The 22165-nt window shown below is 47.5% G+C and overlaps 1 protein-coding gene across 5 annotated transcripts in view; it reads left to right on the plus strand.

Annotated features, from left to right (window-relative positions):
* The first annotated feature begins 826 nt into the window (after positions 1-826).
* The window catches only part of LOC11176119 (uncharacterized), a 74226-nt gene continuing 52887 nt past the window's right edge, over positions 827-22165 (plus strand). Inside the window, exons 1-3 of one of the 5 annotated variants that reach the window (XM_061652363.1) lie at positions 827-1202; positions 1277-1533; positions 2111-2528. In XM_061652363.1, coding sequence (XP_061508347.1) covers positions 2495-2528 — 34 coding nt within the window. In that variant the 5' untranslated portion in view covers positions 827-1202; positions 1277-1533; positions 2111-2494. Of the gene's footprint in view, positions 1203-1276; positions 1534-2088; positions 2529-22165 lie in introns of all 5 variants that reach the window. The other 4 variants (XM_061652364.1, XM_061652361.1, XM_061652362.1 and 1 more) reach the window with 4 other exon arrangements.

Below are 22165 nucleotides of genomic sequence, written 5' to 3' on the forward strand. Positions count from 1 at the left end.
TTAAAAAATATTGTAGAAGTTGGTTCAGCATCGTTTTAACTCGCCAGTGGTGAATGAGTTAAAAAATATTTGTTAAATTTTTTATTTATTTATTTTTTCTCTTATTTTACAGATTTTGGTTGAACGAAAACATAAACGGATATGGCCCAGTACCAACATACATCCTTTATCCTATATCCTTACATTCCATACCATTCCCTTTATATTTATGCTTTATGAAATGAAGGAATGTTCTGGAATGGTATTAAGAACGCTAGTTAGTGTGTGATAGTTTTGTTTAGCGTATGTGAATTCGTCAGTTTCCTATTACAATCATTGATGAGAAAAATATCATATATGACCTAAAAAGCTAAATGCTTTCCGCTCAGTAAGAGATATTCCGAAGTCGGATGAATTCTGTATGTTTTACGCTGCAAACTTGTTGTAGCACAGGCGACGATGCGAAACTACGCTTAATGATGGTAATGTTTAAGCGGGAGAGAAATTTTAAGGGCGAATGAACACGTTCATGAACTCTCTCACTTTCCGCTCTTCACGTGCAGTCGAACATGTTTCGGTAAGTATATTTGAATTTAAAGCATTTTTTAACCCAATTGTACAATATTTAATTGAACCTTGAAAGAGCTTGGACAAATTTTAAGAGGAAACGAAAACTGTTTAAGATAAATCATAGTGCCTAACGCTTGCCTATTACACGCTATTGTATCGGATATTTCAAACGTTGAACACGGGAGATGAACCACATCATGAACACTGCGAGAAGCGATGATCGAAGAAAAAGAGAAACAGAGAGCTTGAAGCGAGAGAATACGGGCGACATTGGCCAGTCGCGAAATATTCGATGCGTTTTCCGTTACGAGACTTCTACCGGAGCGGTCGTGCTAAGCAGACGAGCGCTGCCCTTCCGCAGATTCGCACGAAAAGTCGATAGCTTACGTAGTAATTGTGAACCGTCTAGTGAGTGAGCTGGAGTAAACTGCATTGTCCCTTTGTCAAGTTGTTCGCACGTGTATGAAAAAGCATTTGAAAGACTTTGGAAAAAGCAAAAAAAAAAAAAATCCAACATCGCGAAACGTGCTGCGTTTATTTAGCCGTTAATTGGCTATCGTAAAGCCGGTCGATCGAGTTGAGAGTAAATTGAATGAATAATTAAAGCGCTTCACGATCGCGAACCGCCGGACAGCTTCGACATTCTACGGCAGGTAATTACAAACCCCCCCTCGTGCGTGGTTACATCCCCCCCATCTTATCTACCCGGCTCCGGGTCGCTATTTAGATCACGGACCGTGAGTGTGTGATCGCGTTTACAAAGGGTTTCTACTCCACTGCCGTGCGTGCGGGGGAAACATTCCAACCCACATTCGAATTCTATCGAAGGAGGCGGGTGAACAGAAAAAAAACCCCAACATCCCAACGCAGAATTGAAAGGCAGTGAACCGTTTGATGTGTCAAAACCTGACCTAAAGTTCCCGCCCTTCACATTTGCTCTAGCAGCAGCAGGCGAAGAAAACGTGGAGTAACGAAAACGGAAAAGTGAGTGTTACATTTCAAGAATCTGCGCGCAATACGCCCCCTTACGTACACCCCGCACACACGCTACCGGGGACCTTTCCCAAACGCCGTGTGACGGTCAAAACAAACAAGCCAGTAGTCAGTAGCAGGACTGGCGGCAGGTTCTCCCAAGGAAAGCGGGCGGAGGGCAAACATCAGCCCGCTTCTCATCACACGCACACAGAGCGTCCCTGTTACGTTTTGTTTACCGTCGAAGCGTAAGTTTTTGGCCGCGTGATAGCGGTGGTAAAGTGGTGCGGGAATATTTGATTGCTTATCCAATTGGTACGGTGTTCGGGTTTTTGGCGGAAGTTTGCCCCGAAGCTGTGTGTGTGTGTGTGTGAAGAAGGAACGGCCGCAAAACATCCAGGTGGTGTACCGGAGTGAAAGGGCGACAGAAAACATTTTGCAATTCGATTGCTCTTGGATCGGCAATCCAAGCAACCGGCAATTGGAGTGTCTCAGAAACGAAGAACCGTTGGACTGCCGGACTTTTCCCAGCGCAGCAGTAGCTTGTTAACGATTAATTATTCATAGTTTTCACAAAACCTTTTTGCAGCCGAGGTCCCAAGTGTATAACCTGTGTACCAGAGAAGCTGCTACGACCGAGTGCATGAGTGGTTAAACGTGTTAGAAAAGTTGCAATATTTAAAAAAAATAAAAAGCTGTGCAGTGAAATCTTGTTTTGTGATTCGCGTTTCGCGCCATTAGTGAAAAAGTGCGGCATACGATTGTGTATGCCACTGCTGTGTGTGGATTGCAAAAGTCCAAAGTGTCCCAAGTGAAACAGAGGCCTCCGAGTAGCGGTATCCTGTTTGGCTCTCGGAAGAAGCCTATACCGATCCTGAATTTCCATTTCCTGGAACTCTTGCCGAAAGCAGACACAGGCAGATAAGCATTTTTTCGCATACATCCAAGAACGCCGTCGATTGAACGACTCAACATGAACTACATCAGCGCGATTGGGATACTAACTGGTAAGTCAGCAGCACTGGTTAGTGGCACGTGGGAAGGGTAGCGATGCTCTTCTGTCGTTGTCGATTGATTAATTATGGATGACAGCACGCAAATTGAGATGGTCGATGTGTTCCCCCCCATTCGGGGTTGCGTTGCTTCTGAGAGATATAAGAGCGGAACTCGTTCTGAATGACGTCGTTATTTTTATTTATCGAACGTTTGACAGTCATTGTCTTGGACGTACGATGCTAAATTATTCGTAACGATAATGACTGATTACTCTAAATAAGTGCTTCGGGAGTGTATAGTCCATCAGTGTCCTTTCAGGACGATTTCCTATCATGAACCTCAGCATTTGAGAGGCAGTAACAGCCTTGATCCAATACATCAATAATGGTAGGCAGAGGTTTGCAAATGAAGGACATTCCCTTTTGCGAAATATAAAAGCCATATTGAAGAGCTATCACACAAAGCGCCATCAAGAAGCCATTCCCGCGTTTCGATTATGTGTACATAGCCTACTGTGATGTGAACTCACCGATTGCCTAAATATCCAAAACACTATCCCATTTGCATTGACTTATGGACTCCGATCAATCTGATGTGTAAACGAGACACTTTGGTACAGTTCCGCTCTGCGATGGATGATTACTATCGCTTGCAAAGACCGACCACCCGATACTTCCGGCGATAAGATCCCAAAACGGTCCCCTACAGGGTGTGAAAAAAGTCTACCCAAAGTCAACCATTTACATCAAATTATCGGCGGAGCATCCAGCTTGGCTTTGCTTTGCTTCCTCCTGGCCGGTCCGTACCAAGGCGTCAGACACGGCTTGTTTACATTTCGCAGGTTTTGGTTTGGTTTTTGGCTTTGAATGGCTATTTGTTTTGTCAGGCGTCATAGGTGGGTAAGGGTCTGCAGGGGGGACCGTTTGGCAGCGCAGCGGTACCCTAAATTGCCCATCTGTCGCTGGTGATGGCGCAGGAGGTACGCAGGTCTTATGTCAACACTGTCCGTGATTCTACACAGCCTGCAAACAGCAAACGTACGACGGTGTTCGGTCTCGGAACCGTCCTTCCCTCGCTCGAAGGTGTAGATACGCTTGCTGGGTGTACATCGCGGTTGTATTAGAAGGTAATTTTGCGATAAGCATTCCTTTTTTCTTTCTGTCGAGCCTTTTCGCTTGCTTCGCCTCTCTGTTTTGGGCTGTGGCTCCAGGTACTTACTGCATGTTCTTTTCGTCGCGCCTTTCGATTGAGTCGAGCAAACAGGAAATGGCAAAAACAAGTTCTGTGCCAGGGCCTCCGTCGTGTGCCTGTACCACTCCAGAAGAGCTCAAGCGCCTAGTTCTTCTTCGGCTGGCTGTGTGACGGGTTGTTGCGTTGGTCAAGTGCGTTCCCGCCTGCCTTCGTTCGTTTGATATCGTGCGTACTTATCTTGGCGCTTGTATGCTTGCCTCCCTGCCTCCCTGCCTGCCTGCGTACATTGAACGCCTTAAGGCGCAGAGCGCCGACCTCTCGAGAGAACCATAAAGCATGGTTGGTGTGTGCCTGGCGTAAAGTTTTTGTTTTGTATCCTCAGTGTTATTGTTTTTGTTGTTTTTTTTCCTACGGAATTTTACGAGCTCTCCCCTGTATCTTGCCATAAGTCCTCTTTCTCCAAACGCTGCAAAAGATATATTTCTTTCAGATGTGTTTTCGTTGGGATAGAATATTGCTGGGGTTTTTTTGTTGTTGGTGTTTTTTTTATGTTGTGACTGTTATGCTGTGTTATTCCATCCCTTCAAACTAGGCGACAAAAAGAACAAGCGTCACGCCAAATGAAAGGGAACAAGTTTCCCACCGAAACACGGCCCATGATGTTAGCCTGCTGCTGCTCCCCTCTAACCCTTATAATATTGATGACTGTGCGTTTCATGGTTGATCGTGGCGGGGAAGGCAGTGCCTGGCTGGATTGGATTGATTAACATGCATCGATTATCATCTCAATCATCAAATTAGTACGATTGATGAGGTGCCATTAATATCTCACTTCTCCTCACGAGACACCACAACAGGGCATGCAAGCGGTGGCAGCAACGTCTCATTCAACCGGCAATGTCATAATCAAAGGGCGACCCTGAAGACGCACGAGAGAAAGAATAAGAAGAAAAAAACCCTCAGAACCGTTGCTTTGAATTGGCGGGTTTGGAGTGGTCTAATCATAAGCGGCACGCACCGCATTTTGTGTGTGTCTTTTTCCAGCAAACGAAGAAATCGAACAGAATATATAAAAAAGGGGGTTTCAAATGATGGTTCTTGTTAGGATATTCTGTTTCTGTCGGTCAACATGTTCAAAAAACCAAAACGTCGAAAAGGGGTGTCCGCATGATTGTGACCGGAAATAAAAATGACCTACGCTGGGATTAGGCGAGAAGGATAGGGACAAACAGCATGACTTTCGATGCAGGAATCGCCGCCCCTACCGTGTCTTAATGTAGTCCTGAAGCTTCCTTACCTTAGCAGTTAGTTGATGGCATCTTGCTGTGTGGAGGAGAAAAGGTTCCGGAACGAAGAGAGACCTTTCCCAGCAGGACTCTGAAAGCTTGACTTGCCGAGGAAAGGAATGCAAACCTTTCTTAGTCGGATGGCGCTAGCAAAAGAGCCCCGGCGAAAGAAAAGGCGGGTTTTACCCCCGAACTCGGTAGTTCGGTAGTTCGGGCAGAAGAAGAAAAACAAAGTGAACCCAAATTAATGGTTTCTAGAATGACTGCAGCGTACACCGTCCCTTCTTATTCGATACTGCCAGGGCGAATGGACAAGGCAATGAAGGACGGTGTCGTCTTTCGGCCTGCCCGGGCTAGCTTGGGAATGTTTCGTATCGAAGGTAGCACAACAGCAGCATCACAGTGCAGCTAAAGCACATGCTTTGTTTAGGGCAGGTTTTTGGCGTGATAATGAGATAATCAATGGAGATGATCTTTAATTAGGGTTTGTTGGTTGGACCTCCTTTTTGTTGCAGTGGTGGCACTAGTGCCAATAGAGCCACCATCCCCTTTTCTCGTCTACAAAAGCAGCAAAGCATGGGTCGATTTAATTTGGACACTGTGCTGTGTTTGTTCGGTTCTTATCGAAGGTACGCTATCGGGTAGTTGTTCTCGATTGCAAGTTTCCTGCAGCAACGGCAAGTTGCTTAAGAAGTGTTCATTTAGAGTGTATAAACTTTTCGACATAAAACTAGGAAGCACCTTCCGAGCCAAGATGGGCGGTGGTGTTGAGGTAAAGGGTTTTGCTTAAAGTTTTCTCCAAAAAGGCTAAGAAAGTGTGTGTTTCGAGCGTTGAGGAGAAGGTATTTATATTTTTGCATGATTAAACAAACTTAAAAGGTAGAGTCAACATGTGTACATTGTGTTGCAAAGTTGTTCGGTTGACACATCAACAACACTTTTGTTCTCGTTGTTAGCAATTATTGCAAGTACTTTTGTTTGTTCCAATCGTCTAAACGATCTAAATTGTCGTTGTTTTTGCCATTCTTGCCTGCTTGCTGGTGAGGCGAAGCCGGACGGTTGACTATTAATGACACCGTTGATCGATAATTCAGTGTGTCCATTTTTGACGTTGAATGATGATCGATCGGTGCTAGTGCGTGCGGTCACTTTGAGTTAAAATCACGGAGATAGAGAGAGAGAGAGAGAGAGAGGGAGAGAATAAAAAACCGTCAATCAACCCCCCGTCAAGGGGTGTGGGACTGGTTTCTATTGATCTTGATATGATACCTTCGGGCGGCCCGATAGATAGCAAGCGCGATTATGCTCCGCTGGTTTTGTTGTACGCTTCGTCCATCACGTATGGGTTGACCCTATCTTGAAGAACGTTGTCGTGTTGTCGTGTGGCGGCAATATAAATGTGCGTACCCGCTGTTACTTGCCACAGATCCGCAACGATAGCGGGTCTGAGTTATGAGTGCGTGTAGACGAAGCCCACGACGACGAAACGTCCAGTTCTGGGTGGTTTTGTGGTTTTTTAAGCTGTTCCGCTACGGGGACAATCTCCAGGACTTGCACAGGAGGTTTGATTATGGGGAGACCCCGGGGAGTATGGAGTATGCTTCCGGTTCATGTTTTCGGTAATCCGCGGTCGTTGCTATTGGACTGTTGTTAAATCTGTCGCGCAATAAACTCGTCAAATAGATCAACAGATAAAATTTGCCGGCCATTTAAGGTCCGACGACTGTTTGATTCTTGACCCTCACCCTCCCTCCCTGCTGGCGAGCGGGGACAGAACATTCGCCAGAACTTTTCACTTTCCTTTGTTTGAATCGGTTGAGCAGTGTTGTGGACTGGCCCATCAGCCATCGGTCAGCTGGTCAGCGGTCGGTGGTTGGCGCAGTTCCACCATCGAGTGCGGAACAATTCAAACATCCTTTTTCTCCCCTCCCTTCTGCTGCACATCGCCTAGCATGTGTACACCGGCGGGAGAGGGAGAGGGCAATAAAACTAATTCCCTTCCACAATAAATCTGTTTAAAGCCCTTTCTCATACCGGCTTGATCCCGACTTTTAGGATTACGGTCCAACGTGTAACGAGCATAAGCAGGAAGAGAGAGAGAGAGAGTGAGAGGAGCGAGGCACTATGGAAGCGAACTGAGGCGGAAGGAGCCATTCCGTTGTTTGTCTCTGGTTTTATGTTTACGGCTGCGAACCGTGGATGTGTCACCCCAAACAGCCCGCGGTCCGACTGGTGGCAAGGGTGTGTGTGTGTATGTGTGTGTGACAACATCTGCTCAATCGGACGCTACCCGATGGTCGGCATTAAAACCGAAATTGTTCCCGCGGTCAGGAAAAGTTGAATGCGCTTTTGTTTGATGGCAGTTTGTTTTTTTATACTGTTTTCAACCGTTTTCCGTTCATTTTTTCCGCTTTGTTGTTGTTTCATGTTTACTGATCGCATGTGTGCTCGCCGCGTGTGTGTGTGGAAACAGTCGAACATCAACATTGACCTCAATGGGCACTTATCTCATCGGAACGGGAAAAGCGAAACATAAATAGTTCGAAAATAAAATGGAAAACACGACAGGAAAAAAAAAATGGGAAAATGATAAAGTACTGCCGCCCGATAGAATTGTATGTTGATTGGAGTGATTAAAATTTATCCGCTTTGATACTACGGTCGGTGTCCGTTTCGTCGTTTCCCCCCAAAAAACTTCCTTTCCTTCGTTCGGATGGAATTGAAAAACTCATAATTTTATAAAACAAAATGAGAATTAAATTTACACGTTCTGTGCACCGTGATTGGCCATACATTCACCATGCATACACACACATACGCACACAATTACAACCGCCACGAGCGATTTATTGATTTGAACAATGGGTAAATATCGTTCAAAGCGTTTTTGCGACTTCTGCCATTCGTTCACAAATTTATTGCATTCGATGGATTGGCATGTTGTTGAGGGGATGGTGGGGGGCTTTCTCCCCCCCCCCCCCCCACCCGGCAGGGAAATCGTTATTGTATGCTGTTATCTTGAGCACTGCATCTGTGACCGCACCCGTCGTCCCACTGTGGTTGCCTCAAAGTAAACCCCTGTTCCGCCCGCTCTCACCCTTGTATTGTTGTTTGGACAGGCTTGCATTTTTATTTGTAGTACGCTGGGTCTCCAGTGCACCGGCTCGAAATGCACGGCGCAACAGGATTAAGTGAGCTTGGGCAGGTCGAAAATTATTGGCCAGATTTTCGCCATAAGTTTGTGTGTTTGTGTGCAAAGTGAGCGCGCGCGCGCTTGCCTGCCAGGAAATAAATGGGGCCCAACCCATCGCCGGCCGATCTGGTTCAGTCCAGCCCCGACATCCGGGGGAGTCGCCGAGTCGCGGGACAAAACAATAATAATAATTCAGTACCGATTCGATTTATGGGCCTATTTAAAATTAAATATTGCACCCGATACGCGAGGCGATGTGTTTCGGGTTTTGATCGGGCGTTGCGTACGTCGCCCTGTGTATCGTACGGATCTCGGTGCAGTTGAACGCTTTTTTGACAAGCTTAGCGTGTGTTTGAATCTGGTCGATTGGGTGGTTAGTAAAAATGAAAAAATGTCTCGCCTTTCCACGCGCGCACACGCTCTCCGTCCCGTTCGCTGGAGCTGATTTGATCGCTCAATTTAATCCTCCATTGAGCCTTTGTACAGCGAGCGATCTTTCCGGCGGGTGGTTTCTCTGTGCGTTTGTTGTGTGCTGCTACTGCTGCTTCCGCCATCGCTCGTGCACGATAAGCTCTTTTACCATACATAAAATATGTCAAAACCACCGAAGGACTCATGCATCAAAGATGGGATGCTGGGTGCCGTGTGCTGGGATGATGGGACCGTCGGGCGCCGCGGTTCAATTATGCCACCTGTGGTGGTGAGTCATGCTGACTGAGGCAAATTGAAAATTTCACCCACTCGTGGTTCTCTGGTGCGCCCGGCGTGCTAGTGCCGGTCGGTTGCCGAGCGATTGCTTGCGCGGGGCTTTGTTCCGTTGTTCCGTTTGCGAATTGTGCTGTGTGTTTTTCTGTGTCGCGCGTGTGACGGTTACATTAACATGATTTTAATGAAAGAGTCATTTTCTGTCAGTTGCGTTTCTGTCCTTTTTTGCCGGAAACATTTCACTCGCGAATCGAACCGCCCAAAGGAAGGTAAGGTTCAGACTCAGTAAAAGAACAGCCAAGTCATCTCTCCCATGCTTTGGAAAAGGGAAATACACATGATTAAAAAATACGGTTGATTAGGTAGCGCGAGAGAAAGAGGCAAGCTAATGTCTGCAGGGAAAAATCAATCTCGTTCTACCTTCTTGTCCGGAAGCAGTACGACACCGGAACATTTGCGGAGAGCTCTGGGAGAGGGTAAATCAAATTAAAATCAATCACGACAAATCGAAACCGCAAAAGTAAACGAAACAAACAGCCCTCCGGGCGGACGGCTCCGGATCCATTTCGGTGCTGGATGATACTGGCCGGGACGATGATGAGATCTGCGCCGGCCCTCCCAGCAGCCACCAGAAGAAGGAACAGCAGCCACAGCAACAGCAACAACAGCAAAATAAATAATAAAACCCCGCCAGCAAGGACAATCGATCTCTTCCGAAATTTGTTACCGGCCCGAAGGCCACGAATGGCAGTAGGCTGGCGAAGGAATATCGTAAAACAATACACCTAGTTCGGTGCTGCGATACGCGATTCGGTGCAAGAAACGAACCCCGACCGACGAAACGGAAACAGCAAGCCTCCACACAACACGAAATGGCACAACGAATCCTCCGTTCATTAATTTTCTGGTTTCTGGTAAAAGAAAAGGGCGCAACGCTGGTTTGCTTTCTTCGGCCCGGCTGCTGCTGCTGGGCTGGGGTGCCACTGTCGATGGCCTTCGGGGCCGGGAAGTTTTTCGGCTCGGTTCGATTGTAAATTAAATTTAAAAGTTTTGCAACCGTGCTGTGTGTTTGTGTGTGCGTGTGGGGCGCCACCGAATGCCCTTTTGTTGCTAGACGGTGGCAAAGAAGCGAGAAGCGAGGTGGAAACAGCTCCAGATCGACAAAAAAGAAATGTGCCAAGAAATCGCGTCCGACGTGTTTCCGATAGGAGCCGCAGTCGGCTATACTTCGCTTGATTGTTCTTATTTATTTGCACACGATTTGATGTTGTTTGATTCTTTTCATTTTGATTTTGCCGAATTGGAGGTCCGAGGCACATAAAAACGGGGCGAATTGGCTCCCCGACCCCTTGTTTTTACTGCCGCACACTATTTGATGGTTTTGAGTGGGAGCTGCTGCTGCTGCACCTTGGAGAATTTATGTCCGCGCCTTATAAATTGGAAACTGACGATGTGCTTTCATTCTGCTCCGCCGTAAGATGGAAACAAAGGACCAATGGCTACTGAACTGTGGTATGTTGGCGTTTAATTAGCGACAGGCATTTCCCCCCATACAATTCAAGGCTTTACGGCTGCTGTGACAGAGGTGAAATGGTAATAAATCACACTCACAAAAAAACAAAGATCCCTCCAGAGACGATTGTACTTTGATCGGTGCCGTCGGAGTACCGACAGCGGAGTACTTATCACCTTTAGCATTATCCTCCTGCCTAGTGCCCTGTATGGTTTTGACTGGTAAAATTGTCAATTGTGAATCGGTCGACTGTCAATTAGGCAGTTCGGCGTTTGTTGTCGTCGCGAGTTCATTAATTATAGCTAATTAAGAGACGTAATTGAATCATTAGTGTTCGACGCTGCTGGGCGATTCGATTTGGTTAACCGGTCGCAAGCGATTGGGGAACAATCCCCGCCCTCCAGCGCGTTTCTCACTGTGCTGCATGGGGCCTGGCTTTGGTGCAATTGCAATAATGTAATTACTGTCAGCAATGCGTGTATGTACCGTCGGGCACGAGCTTTATTGGTGTGTCGGCGGGCCTGCTGCTGCTACCCAGGACCACGTGTGTGAGTGATTTTGTGCGGGTCACGTGTTGCATTGAAACACAATTGATGCGTGCATCGCGGGGAAATGGGAAAATGTGTCCGAGGGCGTGTCATTTGGAAGGACTGCTTTTTTAAAGCCCACTCATGAGAAGCATGGCAATCATGGTTTGCATATTTCACATCTTTACGCACATTGTGCACGCACTGGGGCGTGTGCTTGATGTGCTGCTGCTGCTGCTGCTAATAAAGTCATGTCGATGTTGTCGCTTTTGTGTCAGTCGCGATGCGTGAATGAACTCGCCACAATGCTCTCTTCGGAGTAATGCAATCACCATGCCATCCCATCCAAATGCACAAGATTGTGTGGTGGAAGAAGAAAAAACAAAACGTAGGAGATTGGAATGTGTCGGTAGCATTTCCGAATTAAATCGAGCACAAATTCGGCCTGATTAACTCATGCTAGATAAATCAACTGATTTGTGTGGTTGTTTATGGTTATGTATCGGTGGCCGGCCCTATCCGTTTGACACCGGGTCGCGTTGTATTTGGTGCTGGGAGAATGTGTAGAAACAGCGACAGGGCGTTGTGAGATGGACAGCATAACAATGATCATAAATATAGTTCACTTTCCCAGGACCACCCGCCGCGGAACTGTCGGTGGATTCCGACGAACGGGGCGGGAACCCCCATCGGTGTTGTGTGCGAATGTTCATTCACATGCAGGCGATGTTTAATGGAACTTAAAATAATCCTTTGGTTTGGTATTTGACAGAGAAGAGAGGTGGGATATGAATACAGCGGGGATGGGTTACGAGTCCCGAATTCTTGGTCGATGATGCATAGATAACAAGGTTCGAAGTTATGATGGTGGTGCTGCTGCTGCTGCTGTTTGACATGACTTAGACCACACAAACGGCATACCGTACCAGTTTACCAATGCATTATAGATTAGAAAGTAATCAATTTGTAGGTAGCAGAGCTCCATGTCGTCTAGAGCCACGATGGGTTGGAATTCTTGGCATCAGCTACCAGCAGCAACCGTGGTCTAGACATGGCGCGCTACCTGGCTGGTTACAAATTTATGGCTTGTTTTTGGCACGCCCGAGCGAACCGGTGCTTCGATAGCGGACTGTTGCCCACAGGAGCAGGAGCAAATTGGCATCTTGAGCAGATTCTATTAACAAACTTTCACTGCTCCACCGTTCTCGGTCATGTGTGTGTCCCTTCTCCCCCCGTACATGTCATAGAACCCCCGTGTACACTATACTGGATACGTTGTGCAAATGTCATATCAAACTTCGGACTCTGTTCGGTGTTGTTTTGAGGAGCTCAGGTCAACCTTTCCGTCATATGTTATCCCTCCCCAAAGGATCGGGGAGAAGCGAGTGTGTGTGTGTGGCAGAAGTGTTTTGTAACAGTGGTGAGAATTTTGAAGTGGTCTGTAAATATTGATTCGCCATGTTTTTAAGAGCATCAGGTAAGGGTGAATTCACAATGTTGGCAAAATAAACGGTGTTCGGAAGCCATCCTTTGAAGATGGCCCGAAGGTGTCGAGGGACAAACTATGCGTGTTCAGTTTCAGTCAGTAAGGATACTGTGAGAACTGTTTGGACTGGCCATTCGATCGAAGCTAGTGGAATTTGTTGGCAAAAATGAAGCGAGTTCAATCAGCCCAGGAAAGGTGTGACCAGAGCAAGATAATCTGTTTTACCGGAACGTCCCACTGGATCGTGATCGTGGCGAATAATAATACCGCGTAGCCATTAATGGCGCAACGAAATGATTTGAAACCTTTTGGGCAGAAGCGCGCCCTGTCTATAGCAGCTCACACAACCGCTCTTGTGCCACAATAGCTGTGAGCTTCGTCTCTAATCGTTTTGTTGCCGATGGCTAATGATGCTGTTTGAGTGGGCGATTGTGCTGATTCGATCGGCCCCGAGCCTTGACGCATTGATGTTTACCCAACGGGTGGTCATTTTTATGTTTCGGCCAAAGAACTTGGCACGTTAATGGGAGTTTGTTTCCTCCCTTTTTTACGCAATCATTCTCGCGCGTGTCATAAGGGAAGGGGCTGGGCATTCTCTACCCATCCTCGTAAATAATCGTCACAATCATCAATGGACACAGCGTGATGAAGGTCATAAAAGAGCTGGGTAGGTTTTTTCTTTGGCTAATCTATTCAACCGGAATATTTGGCGAATCTCGCACAACCTGTTAGAGGACAGCGGTTTGTTGAGTTGCGAATAAATTGTGTGACCTTCTGGCGGCTCAGAACCTGTTTTACAATGTGTCGTTGGTGGTGTCGTCTTCGTTCGTGAACGTTATAGGCTTCCGGTTCGCGGTGGAATGTGTAGCTCATACTGTGTTGGCTTCATAATTTAGAATAAACATTTTTCAGATTTTAAAGCCAATCTTCCTCGGTTGGAAATGCAAATCCACTCCGGCCATTCTGACTGTGGTGTGTTACTGTGGAGAAATCACGCCACATCTCTGTGCCGCTCCGGAAAGGAATAATCGCCAAGAAAGCTTTGCATACTGAATGCCATCTCATAAGCGCTGGACCCGATGGCTTGGCCGCGTCGGACGAGAGAGGGAATGACATGATTTTTGGCACCGACTACCGTCGCCAACGGATCGTCGCTGTCGTCGTAGTGGCCTCGGTCCACAAAAAGCGGCCCAAATCCCGTTGTTGAACAGAGCGGCGGTCGGAGATGCAAATGAAAAATCGATATCGCACTTTTCTTCCGCAAGATTTGCTCCAGGGCAAGTGGAGACCTTCCGTTGATGGTGCGACGGTGGTGGTAGGAAGAGAGAGATAGAGGGATAGATGGGGAGTGATCATGAGGGGGTAGGTTGGGGTGAAAATGGCACGTTGCACTTTTGCCAGTCAGTCAGGTTTGGTTTGGTGTGCGGTTTTTTCGTGTGTGCGTGTGTCACTCCAGGCTCGGCGTTCGATTTTATTGGCAGGTTGCGGTAGTATGATCGGCCGAAGCGCTCCTGACGGATGAACCTTACGGCCTGGGGGGTTGGCTTTCGAACGGTAAACCGAACAATTGTGTGCTGGCAAATTTGAGTTTTTCCTCCCGGTTCCACCAACACCACCAACAGACCAGTGTCCTGGACATCCGTCCATTCAGTTCAGCCTCCGATGGTCAGTAAATTGATTACATTCTCCCCCGGTGCAATGTGTCCTGCTGAAAATCAATACGCACATCGAGTGCTCCGGGACGCGCTGCTCCACCTGCCACACGATGGTCAGGTGTCAGGAAGTCGGGTCGCAACATGATTGACCTCGGAAACTGATGGGAGAGAGAGAGAGTGTGTGTGAAACGTTGGACGACAATTCGGCAGCCTTTCGTAAAATGCTTTTTATGAATATTAATTGAGCGACGACAGTGCATCGTGGACATTTTGGCACGGTGTCTACCCTGGAGGGGAGGACCGATGTTGCTGTAGGAAGGTGTGTAAAAAAGGAAATCGCTGCCACTGGAATTTCATGATGGAAATAAATGCTAATGACAGGTCAGAGCGTAGACGTACTAGCCCTAGCACCGCAGCAGCAGGTAGTGTGAGTGCACGTTATGGCAGGCGTCAGCAGTTTTTGGAGCTTTCGATGAACGGATTGGGTGGAATTTGTGTGTCCCGTTTGGAGACCTGCCAGCAGCGAGCGCTGGTGCATTGGTGTTGCGCGAATGTTTTAGGAATGGAGTTAAAATCACGGAAATGATTCTACACGAACAATGTTAAGTGAAAAATGGTTTGTTAACTTGTTAGGTCTAATGTGATAGGATCTCTTGGGACGTCGTTTTTATTCTTCCAACTGTTTCTATCCAGTTTATTGCTGGATTGTTTCTCAGCCAATGTAAAATCAACATAGCAACTATGTTCCGCTACAGTTAAAAAAGGCTAGGGATGAGGTAGATACCGGGATACAAGAGATACGGGGAATGACTGGACGATTTTTAACTGGCCATTCCATTCATCGAATGACCAGCGTGTAAAGTGTCATCATTTTGGCTCTCATTTAACGCCCTATTCAGTGTGGCGCGGGTTAAACCGGACTAGAATTGAAGCCTTAATTGTACGTATTCACACACCCTAGCTGGACCTGGGGGTTGTTGCGTCTGTGTGTTTGTGTGATCCATAGGTCCATTCGGCCATGTTATGTTTTTCCCCTGTCGCTAGAATACTTTTACTTCCAGTACGGCTCGGTACGTTGCGATTAGCAGTGAGATAGCGTTTCCCAATCGAATCTCGTTCGCGCTAGACACGGCGAGTTTGGAAAGGAAGAAAGAGCTGGTGGGTACCACCCCGATGGATAGTAAGATAAACTGGCTGACAAATGCCGCCTGCACATTGACAGACGGCCGCTTTGTCAATCTTAGTTTGTGCTAGGTATGTGTCTCGATTCTGCGACATTCGGTTGTCATCGTCTGGAAGGGTAGAAATGAACAAACGAGCACAAAATGATGGATGAAACCGTTTTAAATCAATACATCGAGCCCTGCACACCAACTCCCCAAAGTCTGTTGATGTGTGACAATTATATGCTTCGCTACGTGAGCTGGATGCATACTGGAGAGCGAGAATACTGGTGGAAATATTGAGCTAGGTTGGATCGTATACCTTTGCATGCATCGTTTCGCCAACCATCCAAATATGTTACACATTATCTATGCTTGGGGAAAATTGTTCATTGCGCGTGGCTGGGAAGCAATTTTAAAACCATCGATGCAGAATCCACCAGCAATGTGCGGTAAAGCTCTTTCAAATGGCGCGCATGCAGTAGCGTGGAGTAGGTAGGAGCACCATAGACAGAAACGAATGCGGAATCTCGTTATGCAAATATTTCATCCGTGATAAGAGTGAAAAATGAAAGCTGCTCTAAGAAGGTGGATGGTGAAACACGAAAACATACACATACAACTCCCCGGAGCCTCCCCCGAGAGCGCATGTATCGTATCGGCAAGTGGATCAAAATTCATCGATGATAACGAAAGCTATCGAATGCATGCGCCTCATTAGTTTTCCAGCAGTGCAGTGGAAGTACTGTCTCCATCGTGTATGGTCTGTACATGTGTGTGTGAGACAGAGAGATCCGTTTCTTCATCATTACGGCATGAGTTTATTGCAAAGTACAGAAGTCGTATTCAGTTTTGCCAGCCCTCTGCCCTGTACATTCTGCTGCGTGCGCTTTACGTGGGCAGAGATGGATCAATTAAAATGAATAAAACATAATATTTATTGGAACCGACCAACCAACCGGCCTGCTCATGCCCCGGTAGCATCAGCTTTCGGGGCAGTATAATTGAGACGAATTTTCGCCGTACGACCTTCTCTTCTGTGAGTGTGTTGTGGTTATTATTTGCCACTAGCTCCGGCGGATTGGCATGTTGATCGGATCGGAAATGCAATCCCACCACCGAGTGCAGCGATTTTACCGAATATTCTGTGTATGTGTGTGTGTTTGCTGTTTTGAATGCTTTAACCGCAAGGACGGTAAGGATTGCATCCGGCTGAAGCGACAGAAAGAGCTTTCCTCGTCCATCGAATTTCGGCTAAGCAATTATCATTCGTCGTGGTTTCCCCGGATAGTACCGATCTGTGAAGGTTTTGTTTTTTGTTTTGTTTTTCCTCGAACCCCGAACCTCGGTACAGGGAGCTGGCAATGGAATGGGCGAGATCCTCATCATCATCCCGATGGTTATGGTCGGTCATGTATATCCACGGCACTGACAGCGGCATTTGGTCCGGTGTCCAGGATGTCCCACGGGAAACGTGTGCGATAGGTGAAGGGAGGGGGAGAGATGTACGTCAAGAACATACACATGTTTTCCCATCCAAAGCCCCTTCTGATTGGTGCGGTATCGGGGTGTGTATCGTTCTGCTCCAGATCCGGTGCGGTGTGCGGTCAGGCATGAGACATCCGAGACGGCACGGACCGATCCAGCCGGCAGAGTGCAAAAATGGCAATGCATTGCAATGCACTTTGCACTGGCCGGCACAACGCCGTTTTACGTGCAAAATAGGTGAGGTGGAGCTTTTCGGGGTGCAGCGAACAACGCGAACAAAAAAAGAAAAACGGGACTATCGCTCGCTCACGCTCCCGCCACGGTCCAGTTGGTCACGGTCGGGGTACAGCCATGCTTGATATGCATGGCGATGCTGGCGATGGAGGCGGCAGAGATGATTGGCCGAGGGCGCGGTGCTCGCGACGTGGTTCCGGTGTTGATTGTATGTGTGTGCCGGAAATCGAGCTACTCGTTTCCGAGTAACGTGCCGAAGGCTCTGATGACGGTGCTGCGCCGAGTTTCGTGATCCTTCAGTGTTTGAGTGTTCGGGGGGGGGGGGGGGGCAGGGATTTTTTAAATGCGGAAATCGCACGGAAAGGCAGGAAGCGGTTCGACACGGCACTGATAAATGAGGAGACAATAGCGGAAGCTTGGAAAAAGTATGATGAAAATTAAGCAGCGCCACTCGTAGCAGTAGCAGTAGCAGTAGCAGTAGCAGCAGTGCTTTCGTCCCTGTCCCTGTCGTTCCTGCGGTTTCATTGCCGGTTCGTTCGTTCGACGAAATAGGGAAGCTGGAGCAAGTTTAGCCCCGCGGACGTCTGTGGTACAGTTTTATCCATTTTCCGACCGATTTCATACGTCCTTCCGGCTTAGCGGGGGAGGCGGTTTCGAGTAGCTTCACCACTCTACCTCTGCATTGGAAGCACCGGGAATGTGGCGAGCCGGAAGCTCTGGCAAGGACTTGGCCGCGAGCTGGCAGCATTCAATGAATTCAGCATTAAAACAATTCACATCGGGATCGAATGGAATCGAATTTGGCAGCAGAAGTTTCGGGAAAGGGTTTTTTTTCCTTTACTCCCACCAGCTCTCTCCGTTTTCAAATCCACTTTTGCGATCTAGGTGAGTGGCCGTTCTACGTGTATGTGTGTGTGTGTCTGTATGACCATTGGCCACATTTCGAATGCTGATTTTGTACCGGACAGCTAGAGCTACCGAAACCGAAACAAGCGACGCGCGCTCGCTCACTGTACTGAGTCGTATTCGGGCTATGTGGCTAAATGTTACCCCATTCACATTGCACCATTCAACGTGATTGGGGGTAGGTCAAGCAACGAAGGGGGGAGGGGGGAATATTTCCTAACCATCTGCACAGGAAAAACGAGGAAAAGTGGTTGCGAGTGTGGTTGGAAGGGCTTGGTTCCCGGAATTCGCTTATAAAAGCGACCGCGACCGTATGTGTGGTGTGGGTAGCTTCGTTTTGGCAAATGGCGGGCAGGTTAATCTGACATCTGAGCAAGAAGAGCGTGTGTGGGGGGAGAGGGGATTGGGGTGGCATTTCGCGTGGAATCTGCAACGTGCTGAAGATGGTATTCTCCTCTCCCTCATTCTGCACTTGCAGCATGCATTTTTCGCCCACATATATACTGCCGCTGGTTCGTGTGACACACACGTGTGGGGCTTGGGTGGTTTGGAGCCTTCTGTGGAGCCTTCTGATCGGATGCCAAAAATATTGCGCGCCCACCGCCTCCAGAAAGTTGAGCAGTGAGCGGAATGAGAGGAAGAAGAAAATGCATTGCCAATTGGAGGGGAGGTGGAAAGGAAGCGCGGAAGGAATTTAGCACAAACAACACAGTAGCAGCATCCCTTTCAGGATGCAAGCATGTTTTGAAGTGGCCCAAATGTCAGCCACGGGCAAAGGGTACTTCGGTGTGTTGTGTGTGTGTGCGTGTGGAGGGTTAGTGCAAAGTTTCGAAGGTTTAAAGTGATCCTTCCGAACGTTTGGGGCAAAGCATAACAGCGACCGAATTTTTCATGCGACAGGGAAGACAGGGAAAAGGGGAAGTGCCGTCTCCGGTATGATCGTTTTTGGAAGCGAAAGCACTTTTTCGGGCACATCTTCGTTCCCGTCTGGCAGCCGTCTAGCTGCTGGAGGTTGTTGGTCGCACTTTGAAGAGCTCAATATTTGGCCCTGCTTCCGAGGAAGTTATCCTTTTTTTTCGCTTTGTGTGTAGCCTGCTCTCTGGCAATGGTGGTAGCAGTTTTTTTTTGGTCTGTGTGCAAAACGTTTTTCTTTTCCAATCGTTCCTTAATTCGGCATCGTTTGGAGTTTGGTGTGCGAGAGCAACGCAAACCTTAACCTGCCCGAAACGGCCAGCAAGATACCCCAGCAGCATAGCTACCGGCAACAGTAGGCGGTGATAGTGGAATGTTGTTTTTTTTTGCCACGAATGTTTGTTTATCGACCGTGCTAATGTGTGTGTGAGGATGTGGTCGTTGGGGTTTTTTTGTTTTTGTAAAACGGCATCGAAATTGGTGATGCAATTTTGACGAGCGACCACCCGGACGGTTGACCGACTTTGGGTTTGAATATTTAAATCGTCTCCCACCGTTGCTTGCCGGTGTGATGGGATAGTATGGTTATCCCTCCTTGCGTTAGAGCTGTGGAGAAAAAGATAGTGACAAACAGAGGGACAGAGAGTGAGAGAGAGACAGAGGAGTATGCTTTGTTGTAAGCGAAAACCATTGGAAGGAAGTTTTCTGCTGCATAATTCATGCAGTTAGTGAAATTTTAAAATTCCATTTAGAAATTTTATGACACCTGTTGGGGGATCGAACCACTCCCAGCAGGTCCGGTTGAGTTGATGGTAGGGAATGTGTATTGTATTGGGTTTGTTTTGGTAGCTTTTTCCTGTGTTGATCGCCAGTTTGATATAGTTTTGATTTATGCACATAACAAGCGTTTTAAAACAGTTTTTCTTTTGTTTCTACTTCACAGGTAAGTGAAATGTACTATGCTGTGTGTCATGAATGCATCGTAGATAGTAAGTATTTGCTGAAGGACTGAGGAAATGTTTGAAAACCTTTCTGGCATACCGTTTATCACAAACATAATCACTTTTTCAGATAACGTTCTAGTCCTTTAGACATGGCACGAAAGAAAACACGAAAGAAAAGCAAATAATCGTTTGGAAAATCAACCCAACCCAAAGCATTTAATGAACCTCTGAACTAGCAGTATCACTTCGCTAGTGTTGCTTATCGTGGAAGAAGTGGCAGATAAATCAACGTAAGAAAGGATAAGTTAGAAACCGTTCAAACCTTATCGGTCGCCAGAAAATGGCATTAAAAACAGGGATGCAGCCCTGGTACTATGCTCCCGTTTGCTGTAGAAGGTCGGAAAGCGCGCTCAGGCATGATACTGACACAAATTGAAGGAAAATGTGTTGCACATTCTGCTGACGTGCTGCAAAGCGGTGCGCGTGCTGAAGCACATATTTTATCCCACTATTTATGTATTTTCTATGCACGGGACGCATGCTCGGACGGGAAAAATGCAATTTGAAATGCATTATATCGTGATGGTTTAGCAGCACTGCGGGGACGGGAGCATGCTGGGCTACTCTTAATCCTCTCAACCCCCGTGGCCAGGAGGGCGCGCGTGATCGTGTGCTTTGCATCGGACCAAGAAAGTCACGCTCGGTACATTTTGGGCCTGGACGTGGAACAGAGGGTATAGGAAGTGGACTCGGCACTTCCGCCCTGAGACACGGTGTACTTTCACGAGCACGGCCATCGACCACCAGTTGAATGTGCTGGCGATTCATCTTTCGCGAACGCAGGAAATTACGCTTTTATGAGGATTGATAGTGGCGTAGACTACCGAACGCGCGGATCTAAACCGAAGAAGTTGCTCTCTCTCCCTCTCCCTCTCAAGGGAATAAGGTTTAGGAAGGGGCTTCGAGAAAAGATTGTCCGCTCCTACGGCTAGCTCCCGTGTGAATAAATCACCCCATCAGCAACAGAGTCGGCATCGGAAGCATTAGCCACGGCGGTAATGTCGTTATCGATAACGTTCCGTCACGGAATGTTGGTTTTCTCCGAGCGGGAAGAAGAGTGAGACAACCCCCCCCCCCCCTCTCTCTCTCTCTCTGTAGCTGTTATTATCTGGCCAATTTTTGTCTCTCCCGAATAATGAAAAGTAGGGGAGGGATTAACACGCCTTCAACAGGATTTCTATTTCCGTTGGCATGCTAATCAGAGTGTGATTCGATTAAGCTGTGTACGACGAAGCGCCATTCACAGGGTTCGGGCTAGACAACATTAGATCAGAGCACGACCAGAGCTGATTGCTTGTATCCGGACGCTTCCAACGCAGAGGGAGGGAAAGAGCAAAGAAGGGTGTTGCGTTCTTTGAGTGATGAATTTTTAATTCCCAATTGACAAGATGATGAAAAATCCGTTGCCGTGTGGCAGTGCGAAGCAGCAGTGTTCGCCGTCGCTTAATGGTTTCGGTTTTAATCGACCTGTAGAATAATAATAATTTGCATTATTTAAGCATATTGCGCATACTGTAGCAGCAGCTCCTTCAGAAAATGACCCAAAAAAACCGAACCTCGATCTAGGTTGTGCAGCGTTTGCTTTTTGCCGAATGTTGCCGGACCGGAGAAAGGCAAACCCGTTCCGTAGGCAAGCAAGCGAAACGGAAAATCTAATGGAAATCATCATGAATATATAACGAGGCAAAATGACTAAAATTTTAAGATACCTGTACCCGTGCGATTGGAGCAAACGCATAACGAATTAGGAAGAACAGCCCTTCGCTCAATACTTCCCAGCGCAATCGTTCACGTTTCCTGTCACATGAGGTATTCGTATTCGTTTTACGTATTTATGTGTGATTTTTGAGTAAATTCAACGAAGCAGCAGTCCCAGGGGCGATTTCATAATGTCCTGCGTTCTTGCATTGGATGAGGTGTGGTGCCGGAAATTTTCGGTCGGCTTTGGGCACCTGTGCTCCACATCCGGCATGTGCACTCGCCAACATGGCCAGCCAGCCTTCCCACAAGCACACCACCGATAGCAGCGACACATCTTTCTGATGAGGTAGTCTTATATGTGTATATCCATTAAAATGTGGTACACTTTCAAAGTTTAATGAAGCACAGAGTGGTGTAGTATCGTACTCAAGCCGCGCTCAGTCAACGTTTGTAGCAAGCCGTTATGCTAGTTGCCGGATCACCGAAGAATGGGGAACGGAGGGTTTTGGGGATGGTTTGAAGGTGGTTCAATACGGAAAGCGGACTTTGGCATGATGCTCCAGGCATCATCTTGTGTGATAGGCAAGGATTTCCGAGAATGAATGAGCAGATCGGAATTGCCTGGAGTGTCCCCTCTGTACCTGTGCGAATGTCGAAAGAAACCACTATTGGGGGTCGTATGCG

The sequence above is a fragment of the Anopheles gambiae genome, chromosome 2 (assembly GCF_943734735.2).
Source record: "Anopheles gambiae chromosome 2, idAnoGambNW_F1_1, whole genome shotgun sequence".
Classification (NCBI taxonomy): domain Eukaryota; kingdom Metazoa; phylum Arthropoda; class Insecta; order Diptera; family Culicidae; genus Anopheles; species Anopheles gambiae.